We start from the raw sequence: 12705 nt of genomic DNA, 5'->3' as shown, positions 1-12705 counted from the left end.
TTGCACCTGGACCCAAAGACAATCACGGGCTCAGGCCTAATGAGCCTTAAACAATAAAATTTGTAGAGTGTGGGCTTGAAACCTAGGTTAGAAGTACTGGGAGCTTGATAACAGGCTTTTATAAACAAATACAGGTAAATAACGAACGATAATTGCAAATGGATCTCCTCGGACTCGAGCCGAGGACTACTCCTTTATTATTTCTCTTTCTTCCTTAAAGATTACAATTTCTTTCTTTTTTTCTTAGTTACCGATCCCCCCTTAAATACTTCTTTCCCTGATACTTTTTGAACAGTGACTAGAAGTTTCCCCCTTACTGTTCAGGGGTCACTTCCCCATTAATGCGGCCAGGGAGGTAGGTGCAGAGCCTTTAATGCGGAGGTGGTAGCCTTTCCCCTTGATATTTTCTTTAATACTGGTGCATCTAGAAGGTTCAGGGTGTCCCCCTTTAACCATTAGTCTTTCCAGAGTTGTGCCTTGACCTTCATAATGAAGTCTTGAGTTCTCTTGGCTCTGTCCGAGGAGAAGCTCGCCCTCGGCTGTACTCTCGGACCCTCGGCGTATGGGCCGATTTGTAGAGTTTAATTCTAGAGCAGGTTGGCCCTTCATGCTACAGTCCAAAAGCCCATATGCCCATTTGGGTCCTTCTACCCCCCACAACTGTTTACAAACTATATTTTTTACAAGTATCTCAAGTCTAAAAGACTCGATTTTGGGCCTATAAATCAAGTATTTGAGGATCGATTTTTATGGTCTGATTTGTTTGATGTGACATTTTTTTCACGTGGCGTCACCCTGAAAATTAAGTTTCTAAGACTCGATTTATAAGCAAAAAAAAAAAAAAAAAAAAAAATCAGAAACCACTATATTAAACCAATTTTCAGACAAACACTTTCCTCTTCTCTCACGCTCTCTCCTCTTCTCCAACAAAAACACTCTCTCCTCTTCTCTCACGCTCTGCCTCATCCCTCTCTGGCTCTAATTTCCTCTCCATGGGCTCCGATTCAGAAATCCTCTTCATGGCACTCCAGATTAAGATTTCCTCTCCATAAAATTTTTTGATCTCATGCTTGCCTTGTCGTCTCAAACAATGCTTGATCTTCCACAAATAACACGGTGGTTTTCTGCGTTTTAATTTTCTGGATTTCGGGTTTTCTGGGTTTCATTTTTCTGGTTTTCTGGGTTTTATTTTCTGGTTTTTTGGGTTTTAATTTTCTGGTTTTTGGGTTTTCTGGGTTTCATTTTTCTGCGTTTTTTGGGTTTTATTTTTTTGGTTTTCTGGGTTTTAATTTTCTGGTTTCTGAGTATCATTTTTCTGCTTTTTCTGGGTTTCATTTTTTTGCATTTTTTGGGTTTTATTTTTCTGGTTTTTTGGGTTTCATTTTTCTGGTTTTCTGAGTTTTATTTTTCTGGGTTTTATTTTATTGGTTGATTGGGTGGGATTGAATGTGATTGTGGTTGGGTTGTGGTAGGCCGGTAGTGGCTGGGTTTTATGTTTTCTCTCCCTTTCTTCTATGATGAGAAGATGTAAATGGTGGGCTTAAAACGTTATAGACGATCTGTGAAGGGTTGTAAATTGAGACTCGATTTTTAGGTGGACGCCACGTGAAAAAAATGTCACATCAGACAGATCAAATCATAAAAATCGATCCTCAAATACTTGATTTATAGGCCCAAAATCGAGTCTTTTAGACTCGAGATGCTAGTAAAAAATATAACTTGTAAACGATAACTACTAATTATATTGTTTGAAACTTATTGCTAATTTCCCATTTTCGCCTAGGAAAATGCAAAAAACTATCTTGACAATTGATGTATCGTTTTCCATTGAAACTCCTTAGCCACCAAGGCCAACCGAATGCTTGATTAGCCCAACAGGAATTTCTAATCGAAGCAAGTGATGAAAAAAAGAAATACTCTTCCCACCTCCCATATCTGGACTAGGAGTTGCCTAACCATGATGTGAGACGGACCCAGTAAGGGGCCCAAGGGGGCCAGGGCCCCCCTCAGCCCAAAAAATAATAAAAAAATTTAGTCATATATAATTCTCTAAGCCCAGCCAACCTTTACCGGGCCCCCCCAGCCCAACCCTGACCGCCCCCTTACGCCCAACCCAAAATTTTTTATTTTAAACCCACTAACACTTTTAACTTTAGAAACCGACTCAGATAAAAAAAAAAAAAAAAGTGAGAGAGAGAGACAGAGAGTGAGAGATCGCGAGAGAGTGATTGGAGTGGAGAGATTGAGAGAGAGAGTACTGAGTACTGACTAGAGTCAGCAGTCAGCCTCGCACGACGTCGCCACAGGCCACCATCACGCCGCTTAGCCTCAGTCGCCATAGACCCACGTCGCTGCCACTGCTCTTAGCGCCTCCGGCAGCTGCAGCCTCCAGCCTCCATCCCAAAATTCGAATCGGCCCTTTCAAGTAGTTTTTCTCTCTTTAAACTTCAAAACCTAACATAACATTGATATAATGTTTGTGTTGTGAATCTGTGATTGACTGATTGTGGTGTTTTTTTTTTTTTTTTTGCAAAGGATAATTGTGAATTGAATTTGAATATGTGATTGTGTTTGGGGCTTGGGAGTCTCTGTCTGAGAGTCTGAGTTGAGAAAGTGAGATGTGAGTTGTGATTTATATATAGTTTTTGCTAAGGTATTTGACTGTGAGTTGTGATTTATATAGTGATAATATATGAAGCATTTGATTGTTTGTCACTTTGACTGTTTGTTGGTAGTGGGGCAATATTGGGAATAGGCAACAGAGATAAAAGAGAAAGAAGGAGATAAATGACATATAATGCAGTGTGTTTGGGGCAGTGGGTGACAAAGATAAAGAGACAAAATGACAAAGATAAAAAAGCAAAGATAAAGAAACAAAATGAAATAAATAATATAATATAATATCTATGTGACACAAATTTATCAAAATAGAATTGTCAATGTTTGATTAGTCCTTTTGTGAGATAATAAATATAATTTTTATTTTATTTGTAGATCATGAGAAAATTAACTACAATATTTGATTTTTTTTTTCAAAAGAAAATATTTAAATTCAACATATATGGATGCAGTTGTGAATTTTTTTGATTTTTTTTCGCTTATCTCCGGCTTTTGATTTTGATAATATACTTGAGGGAGTCAGTGTCAGTGCGTGATATGGTAATGGTAGAATATTATTACATATAATACTTTTTGATTAAATGAAGGTGGTGGTAATGGACAGACAGCTTCAGCTTCTTTGCTTTAACCCAACCAAACCCACTTTCCTTAAACCCTACCCGACCCGATTAATTCTTCACCCATTCGGTGCCCCCAAACCAATTTCAACAAGCTCTTGTCGCTTCCCTTCAGGTACATCTTCAAACTTTTAGTGATTTTATGGTTCTATTACTGTCACTATTACTATAATGCTGCTGACTTGAAAACTGGTTTGGAATCCTAGTATAGTATAGTACAGTATAGATTTTACCATTTTGCTTATGTGTAGTATAGGAATTATTTATTGCATCTCTTTTAGACTTTTATTACAGTGCCTGGCCCCAAATATTGTTTAGGATTTCACTTTGGAAACATATGGGAATTTGAGTAATGGTGATTTTATTTTATAACGATAAATGAATTTGGGAAGTGGGGAAATGGGTCTTATGGTGGATGGTTGTTGAGTGTGGAAGCATGGGTATGCTATGTGGAAGAAAACTGTGAAGGAGCAAGAGTTGGGAGTGACATAGGCTGAAAATAACATTTTTGGGTTCTATAGTGATTATTTTTGCTGATGGCATATTAATTGAAGTTCTGAACATCCATCAAACAAGTATGAAATATTTTATTAGTTTCAATTTTGTTTGATTATCAGTATTGATGCATGCGGGAATAATCATCCTTTGATTGGTAAACGTTTCATGTAACTTGGTTCTTGTGCCTGCTAAAGTAGTATCTCTGTGTGATTGTGCATGTCAGAGCTCTCCTGTGTCAGAAAAAATTCACATATTGCCTATTTGTGGTTCATGTAGATTATGTTTTTTGTGAGGAAATTGTGTCTTTGAAATCCTTACTCTATTTTATGGACCCCTGGCTTAAACAGGAAAAAAAATTCATTCTCTTTCTAATTAATGTAAGATATGTCTTCCTAATAGTTTCTTCTTTTTCTTGATTTTCATTGGTTGTTTGTTGTGACAGGAATTCTTTGTAAAGGTATAAAGTGTTCAATGAAGTCGTACAGGTTATCGGAACTTACTCAAACTGAGGTTGAAAGCCTGAAGGCTCGTCCTCGTATAGATTTCTCTTCCATTTTCAGCACAGTAAGCTTTTTTGGCTTTTTCTTTAATAATCCTGAAATTTGATTTAATTTTGTGTTCATACAAGGTGCTTAGATAGATATGTTTATATATACTATCAGGTCCAGCCCATTGTTAATGATGTTCATAAAAGAGGTGATGCTGCAGTTAAAGAGTTGGTGCTCTTTTTACTTCCCTTTTTAAATTTTATATGTTTTGCGTATTATTTCAGAAGGCTTCACTTCGCCATGAAGCTTCTTTTGTCATGAGTTTGACTTAGTGATGTTCACATTTCTTTTGCAGCTATACTGCAAAGTTTGACAAAGTTGAACTGGAACAGATAGTTGAAAAAGTCTCTGAGCTCCCAGATCCAGTGGTATATTATATAGACATTCTTAATACAAATAATCTTAGTCTTTATGATTTAATTTGGAGTCCTTTACACCAATTGCATTTCTTGTTCACGGAGGTTTTGCTGTTTGAATGTTTACCCATTATAACTTTGCGTAATCACAGCTAGATGCAGTTATTAGAGAAGCGTTTGATGTGGCATATGACAATATATATGCATTTCATGCTGCTCAAAAATCAGCTGAGAAAAGTGTTGAGAACATGAAAGTAAGTCAATATTGCTTCTTTGTTATTTTGGTTACCTTACTTTCTATTTTTCTAATGTGTTCTGAAATTTTCAGGGTGTCAAATGCAAACGGGTAGCAAGAAGCATCTCATCTGTTGGTCTTTATGTTCCAGGAGGAACTGCAGTTTTACCTTCAACAGCTCTGATGCTTTCAGTTGTAAGTTGATCTGATTAATTGTGTTTTTTTATGGTTTCTAATCCTATAATTTTATGTTTGTGGCTGTCTAATTCATCACATTCAGTTGACATATATTTTTATTTTGTACTCCAGCCTGCGCAGATTGCTGGCTGTAAAACTGTTGTTCTTGCTACTCCCCCTAGTCAGGATGGCAGCATATGCAAGGTTTTTCCCCCTTAAAAAAGCTTTTGATTGAATATCTTTTGAGGAGATTATGTACTGAGTGCTGATCAATGTCTTTCTGCAGGAGGTACTGTATTGTGCTAAGAAGGCTGGTGTGACTCACATCCTTAAAGCTGGAGGTGCTCAGGTTTGAAAGATCTTAAAAATACTTTTGTATAGTTGAAGTATTTTTTTTTTATCATGCAGGTTTATGTTTCTGCTCTGTTTAAATTCCAAACTCTAATAGTTCTGCTCTTTACAGGCGATTTCTGCCATGGCGTGGGGGACAGAATCATGCCCCAAGGTACTATTTTCCTATGAACTTGTCCCTCAGTGGCTGTTAGCTTATGCAGATAATATGTATAGCTGTTTGCTTATAGAATCAGAGTATTCAGAATAGAGTTGATTATAAATCTTCTTATAAAAAATCAGATTAGCATTTAAATAGCCTATGACACTGAGGTCCACCCCATTTTGAATAGAACTGATCTTTTTTATTGGTCATTTTGAATAGAACTGAAGGCACAGAAATTTTTTCTTTTTGTCTTTAACACACTTAAGTGTAAACGTAAGTGGCTGGACCTGTTTGCATATTATGGGGGTCCTTTGCATGAGGTGTGTGACTGTAAAGTTTTTAACCTACCTACATAAAATTTATTCTAATTTTATATAGACTATAAGTTTTTGTTACCCCTGTGTCTCTTCTCTGATGGATGAGTTGTTTGTATTAATTTGTCTATGGAAATGTCAATGGCACTGAAGGCATCCTATTAGCTCATAGAATGATGAGGTCTGCATTTTGAAAAATTAAGTAATTTATTAAAACAATGCCAAGGGAGTGCATCCAGGGAAACAATATGAGTATGAGAGAGAAACCACACCTATGAGCTTTGACTCAAACGGAACTTCTCCCAAATGGATGGAGGGTGCAGTTGTAGGTTCAAAACCCACTGGGAGTATGTATAACTTACCAATATGAGTCCTTCACCTTAGCAAATGAAGTACATACAAAAGTGGCCTTAAGCTCAAGAAATAGATGTCCTACCCCCTCAAATGACATTTTACACTAGTGTGGTGAAACTCAAGTCAGTCAAAAAAGAGAACCATGGAATACCACTATTGGCAAGTGAAAGAACGATTCAAGAAAAGATGATTGGTTGTCAAATATTGATTTTTTTATTCAAGTTGTCAATAATTACAATTTTCTCGAGATAGTGATGTAGTCGTAGAAGATTAATTTGTTACTACTTTCCAAATTTGTGTGGGTTCTAGTTGGCTCAACTGATAAAATGTCTTGTTATCAAATAAGAGATCTGGAGTTTAAATCTTGCCTACACCAAAAAATCAATTGGTGTTTTGGCCTGATGATAAAGAGTAATCATCATAAAGCAGACGTTATAGGTTTAATTTCTAATAGATCTATCAAAAATCCACTTTGCAAATTTGCCTATTCAAGACTTATTTTATTGGACCCTGGTGTAAGGTCTGAAATTTTATTTTCAATATTTGTTTCCCTTTTTTCTCCCTTGTAATTTGCAGGTGGAGAAGATTTTTGGCCCTGGAAATCAATATGTCACAGCTGCAAAAATGATTCTCCAAGTATGCATGCTTTTTGTTGATTTAGATCTCATTCTCATGGATGCTATTTGTATAAATTTTATAATAATGAAATAGAAGTGAATATATTGTCATCCTTATCTCTCTCTTAGTACTCTCCCTCTTCAATTTTTCCTTGCAGAACAGTGAAGCCATGATTTCGATTGACATGCCCGCAGGCCCTTCAGAAGTCTTGGTCATTGCTGACAGTCATGCCAATCCTGTTCATGTAGCTTCAGATTTGCTTTCCCAGGTGCTTACTTGCTTTGAAATACTCTATTTTTTCCCCTAAAGGAGCACTTTCATAATGCAAGTTTGATGCTTTGCTTTGTTTTGTTTTCTGAATAAAATAAACATTGTAGTTGAAAAGTTCAATTTCATGAAGCTCATTCTGCTTTATGAAGTTTGACATCATGGCAAGTTGCATTTTGCTTAGATGCTAAGTTCAATCATGAGAGATAAGTTTACTTCATACTTCTTTTGTGGACATCCAAACAAGCAGTGGAAAATCAAACTCTTATCGAATCACCTCTTCCTACCTTAAATTGCCAAACATGATGTAAGAATTTGTGTTTCTCTGTTCCTTATATGCATGGATGGTGGATTCTCTTTAAACTTCAAATTTTCTTCATTTATAGACTTCATTAGTCACTAACCCGTGCGATGCACGGGATAGTTAAATAAAATTGAGTTAAAGATGAAGGAAAACAAATAATTTAGTTCAAAATAAAGGTTCAACTAAAAGATTGGTAAAAAATTCAATTAGTTTTTACTTTCTTTGAAATTGAACCTAAAAATAGAATCGTACATATGTGAGGACAATGAAAATGATATCAAATATTATCATGATGAATGAATTGAAAATTCACAACTAAAATATTTAATAAAAATTGTCACATATCAGAATCCTATTTTATAATCCCTAATCTCTGAATTTAAATCTAGAACCAAAGCCAACTGTAATTGTAAAATGAACACAAACACTTGTGCAAATACACACACTAAAAAAAAATCTAATGTTTTATGTTTTGGGGTGTATTGTTTTTCTTACTATCTCTGTTTTTGCTTTTAATACACATACACTCACTTTGTGTTAAAAGTTTCCACTGCCCATTTTAGCACTACACCGAACTCTCACCTACATGAGAAATGTGCAAACCTCCTCCTCCCACAATGGGGCTTGCTTGGAAACCGCTAAGAAAGCCTCCATCTTCTGTCTTCTTCAACAACCTACTCAACACCCCCATCACCAACAAAAATAAGAGTGGAGATAAGGGATCCCCTTGATGAAGACCATGAGAACTACCAAAGAAACTAGTTGGAGACCCATTGATAAGTACTGAAAAGCGAATTGTAGAAATACACGCCTTCATCCATCGATCCCGCTTCTCCCCAAAACCCATCCTCTCTATAAGATAAAACAAGGCACTCCAGTTCACATGATCATAAGCTTTCTCAATATCCAATTTAACAATCACACCAAGAGTTCCACTCTTCAATCTATTGTCTAGGCATTCGTTTGCAATAAGAACAGAATCAAAAATCTATCTTCCCCCCAACAAAGGAGTTTTTGGAGTTGGAAATCAGTTTATCCAATACACATCGAAGTCTATGTGCCAACACCTTTGACAAAAGCTTGCACAAGCTACCCACAAGGCTAATAGGGTGAAAGTCTCTAATATTAACCGCGTTAGTCTTCTTAGGTATCAAACACAAAAAGGTGGCATTGAGAGATTTCTCAAAAATACATTCTTTATGGAAGTCTGCAAAGATAGCCAAAATATCCCTCTCAAGCACACACCAACATTTTTGGAAGAAGGCCATGGTAAAGCCAGTAGGACTAGGAGCCTTATCACCCTCAACTTCCTGAAGAGCTGCAATGATCTCCTTCTTCTCAAACTCTCTTTCTAGGGAAAGCCGATCGGTTTCATCCAGATTTGCAAATACTAGGCCATCAACAGTGGTCATAAAAAACCCACCGTTTGATCTTGAATCTCTGACTCCGCCTCATACAAATTACCATCAACCTCCACACCCCTCGTAGTATTAGCTCGTCTATGAGAATTGGCAAGCCTATGAAAAAATCTAGTATTATTATCCCCTTCTTTTAAAAATTGAGCCTTCGATTTTTGCCTCCAAGAAATCTCTTCCAATCAGTTCTTCTTGTTCTATCTGCCAGAGACAAAGATTGCACCCCATCTCTCAAATCAAGATCCAAGAGTTCAGACAACAAACATTTTTTTCCTAAAAGACATCCCCAAAAACATGTTTATTCCAATGCTTCAAATCTCCCTTAAGAGCCTTGAACTTCACACATGATAACAGATATTTGATTTTATATTAAAAAAAAAAGGATTCACAGTCTCTTCTCTTTTTACATTATTAGGAAAATACACAGCTCCTGCACCTGCACCAGATGGTTAGTCTTTTGGATCAATGGCTGTAGTAACAAAATGAGTACTACATCATCTTGCACTTTTCAAGAAGATCTTAGATGCTAACATTAAAGATTTTCATTATTTCTTGTTATAGTTCAGAAGTACATTCCCACTACAATGGTCTAGAGTTACAGAACTCTTATGGCATTATTGTTATGCCTGGTAGCTAGACATGGGTAAGCAATTGTAGATAATAAAGTTTGACTGTTTTGAGTCTTCTGACTGTGTTAAGTTGTGGGAGGAGCATGCTTTTTTGCTCTGGAAACTGAGACATTACATTTTGGCTGACTTATCTTACTTTGCTGTATAATTTTTCAACAAAATAGTTTTAAGTGAGCTTATAACCAACAGCCATTCTGAGCTACCTACTTATTTCACTTGTCCGTATAATATTCCAGCATTAGTTTTAGTAATGCTTGTAACCAAAAACCATTCTGGACCACCTTTTTATTTTATTATTATGATTCTCATAGAAAGCACTTACAAATTTCTGTTTTTCTCAATTATATTGCTCTGACAACATGATATAAAATAGGGAACTGTATTACTTTGGTTATTATGTAACTTAAGTTGATTTGATTATCTATATGTACCATTTTTTTCTTAATTTTATTTACTTATGTTATACGACCTGCCATTGTTGTTATGTCATATGTGCACCTATAATTAATGATTGATCTTTCTCAAAACCTTATCTTTTCTTGAGTTTGACACCCCCTTTTCTTCAATTGTGTTTACTGCCTGACATCTTTATTTAAATGCTAGTCCTTTTAACTCACATGCATTAGAGTGATTCCTGGTTTAGTTTGTTGAGAGCTTGTACCTTATCTGATCCCTCGAGTAACTAATTTTCCATTTCAGGCTGAGCATGGTCCTGATAGTCAGGTTGTTCTTGTAATCTCTGGGGATGGTGTGGATTTGAAAGGTATAGAGGAGGAAATCAGCAAGCAGTGCCAAAGCCTTCCAAGGGGAGACATTGCTTTAAAAGCATTGAGCCACAGTTACAGTGTGTTTGCTCATGATATGGTTGAGGTTAGTCCTATCATGACTGGATTTTCAAGCTTCTATCATGCCATTTTATGTGTGTCATTGGGGTTTTACTGTTTTATCATGCATATAATGTTATTCTATCTTTGAAGTTTTCAGCAATTGAGATTATCTTTTGAATAAATTAATTAAAAGTGTGTCAAGAGCATATAGAGAGTTAAGGTTCCTCTTCATGTTGCCTTTTTTACATGGACTAGCTTCCTTGGGTAAGATTCTCACTATTGATAACCTGCGCAGCCGGAGGGTCTGTGTGGTTGAATGGTGTTACATGTCTGGGGAGACGACTGATCACTTGTTCCTCCATTGTCTGCATTCAGTGGGTTATGCATTAGAGGATCATTGATGTGTTGGTATGTTGGAAAGGGAGTTATGTTAGATGGGGTAATGGCACTGTTTGGTATGCAGTTCCTTTGTGTCTGTTGTGGATGGTTTGGAGAGACCTTCTATGGAGCTGAAATTAGTTTTTTCTGCATGTTTTATGAGTGGATGGCTGTGTTATCCACCCTTTCAGCTCCTTTGCCTACTTTCATTGATAGTTGTATGTTTTTCTTGATTATTTTGTTCTCTTATTATATTTCTTGTATACTGAAAATTCTTTAAAAAAAAAATAGAGAGAGAGAGAGAGATTATGATCTTCTACTTGTGAATTCTGATCTTTTACATCCCTTTAGATCATATATACAATAATTATACTTATGAAATGTTGTGAAAATGAAAAGTTTTTACTAGCATCACTTTCTGATCATTATTGATATATATGCACACTGGCTTGTGTGTATCAAAATTGGGTTAAACTTGTCGCACACAAGTTGTTTTACACAGTTGTACACACATTCAGTTGCTTTTTGGGGTGTGTAAAACTGTGTAAAACAATGTGTAATAAACACTGCTCATCAAAATTTATTTACTTGTATAATTTTTGAACTGTAGATTTGATTGTTTGCAATGACACCATTATTGGTCTTTGCAGGCAGTCTCTTTTTCAAACTTATATGCACCTGAGCATCTGATCATTAATGTGAAGGATGCAGAAAAGTGGGAGAGTTTCATTGAGAATGCAGGTGAACTGTTGGAATTTTGATGTCATAGTTGTTATTACTCTAGTTTTCCATCTATACAAATGTACAGGCCCCTTTGATGCCAGTTATTACCCAATGCTGGTCCCACCTACGTGAAGTCCTAAGAGGTGGCTTTTATGCAGTCCTGTCCTGCATGTTTATTCACCAGTCTTTTAAGATGTGAACATTGCACTTGTGCTTGGTGGCCTGAGACTTTACCATCACATTGGGCAATGGCCCTTAGATGTGATGCCATTGTGGCTCTCATTTTATTTTGGTAGTGCATTTCAGGTTCTTGTGATAAGTATTTTCCCAACCATTAAAAGTGAACATATGCACAATTAAATTGTTGCCTTTGCGTTTTCGTTTTCGTTTTCATTTTCATCACAATAGTTAAACACAATTTTCTTCTTGAAAATTCTAATTATAGCATAGGACTGTCAACAGATCCTTCGGAAACAAGTTACTAGGTTATAGAAGATCCAAGTTATAGTGGAGACTGTCAGGCTCTATTCTTACATTTTTCCTCTTAGGTCTCAAAGAATTAATCCTTGCTCTATTACCTATGCAGGGTCGGTATTTTTAGGGCAGTGGACACCAGAGAGTGTGGGAGATTATGCAAGCGGGACGAACCATGTCCTTCCAACCTATGGGTATGCTAGAATGTATGGTGGGGTGTCTTTGGACTCCTTCCTAAAGTATATGACTGTACAATCTTTAACCGAAGAAGGTCTGAGAAATCTTGGCCCATATGTGGCAACAATGGCGGAAGTTGAGGGACTGGACGCCCACAAGAGAGCTGTAACTCTTAGGCTTCAGGATATCGAAGCTAGGCAGGTTTCTGGTATGAGATGATGTACCAACTGGGAACTCATTTTCATAATGTGGCCTTTATGGGCTCTGGGGTAGGGTAGCAATGGTTCTTAAAAATATCTTGATTTTTTTTTTTTTTTTTTGCTGAATAAAAATATCTTGTTTATGCCATATGTAATTTGATCAGATATGTAGACATCTTTGCATTTTTGCTGATCTATGTATTTTTATGAAATATCTATACATTTATTTTGGAATAATTTTTTTTCGTAGTGACAATTTTACATATTTTTGTCAAATCCTTATATTGTTATTATTTTCTGATTAAAGTACAGTTGGAACTATTCTATGAAAATTAGAGGTGCTGACAAACTAAAAGATACCCTTAAGAAAGCACGGAAGCCCAAAATATGGGTCTGAAGGCATGATAAGAACGTAATTTGACCCAAAAAAATCCAACCAAGGTGATTCCGCTCCAAACAACCCTTAGCTTTGACACTCT

The 12705-nt window shown here is 36.3% G+C and overlaps 1 protein-coding gene across 2 annotated transcripts; it reads left to right on the top strand.

Annotated features, from left to right (window-relative positions):
• Positions 1–2161: 2161 nt before the first annotated feature.
• LOC142617362 (histidinol dehydrogenase, chloroplastic-like) lies at positions 2162–12463 on the top strand. Of its 2 annotated transcripts, XM_075790186.1 has the most exons (15): positions 2162–2425; positions 3207–3351; positions 4177–4298; positions 4397–4449; positions 4578–4650; positions 4791–4892; positions 4967–5068; positions 5183–5254; positions 5337–5399; positions 5514–5555; positions 6791–6850; positions 6990–7100; positions 10147–10317; positions 11303–11393; positions 11962–12463. In XM_075790186.1, exons 2-15 carry the CDS (start codon positions 3216–3218, stop codon positions 12243–12245), a joined length of 1482 nt encoding a protein of 493 aa, XP_075646301.1. In that variant the 5' UTR covers positions 2162–2425; positions 3207–3215; the 3' UTR covers positions 12246–12463. The 2 variants fall into 2 exon arrangements, with proteins under 2 accessions (XP_075646301.1, XP_075646302.1); XM_075790187.1 differs by lacking the exons at positions 2162–2425; positions 3207–3351 and having other exon boundaries at positions 4174–4298; positions 4397–4453.
• The last annotated feature ends 242 nt before the right edge of the window (positions 12464–12705 follow it).

The sequence above is a fragment of the Castanea sativa genome, chromosome 11, assembly GCF_040712315.1.
Source record: "Castanea sativa cultivar Marrone di Chiusa Pesio chromosome 11, ASM4071231v1".
In the NCBI taxonomy this organism is placed as follows: Eukaryota; Viridiplantae; Streptophyta; class Magnoliopsida; order Fagales; family Fagaceae; genus Castanea; species Castanea sativa.
This window is presented reverse-complemented; position numbering and strand designations above follow the sequence as displayed.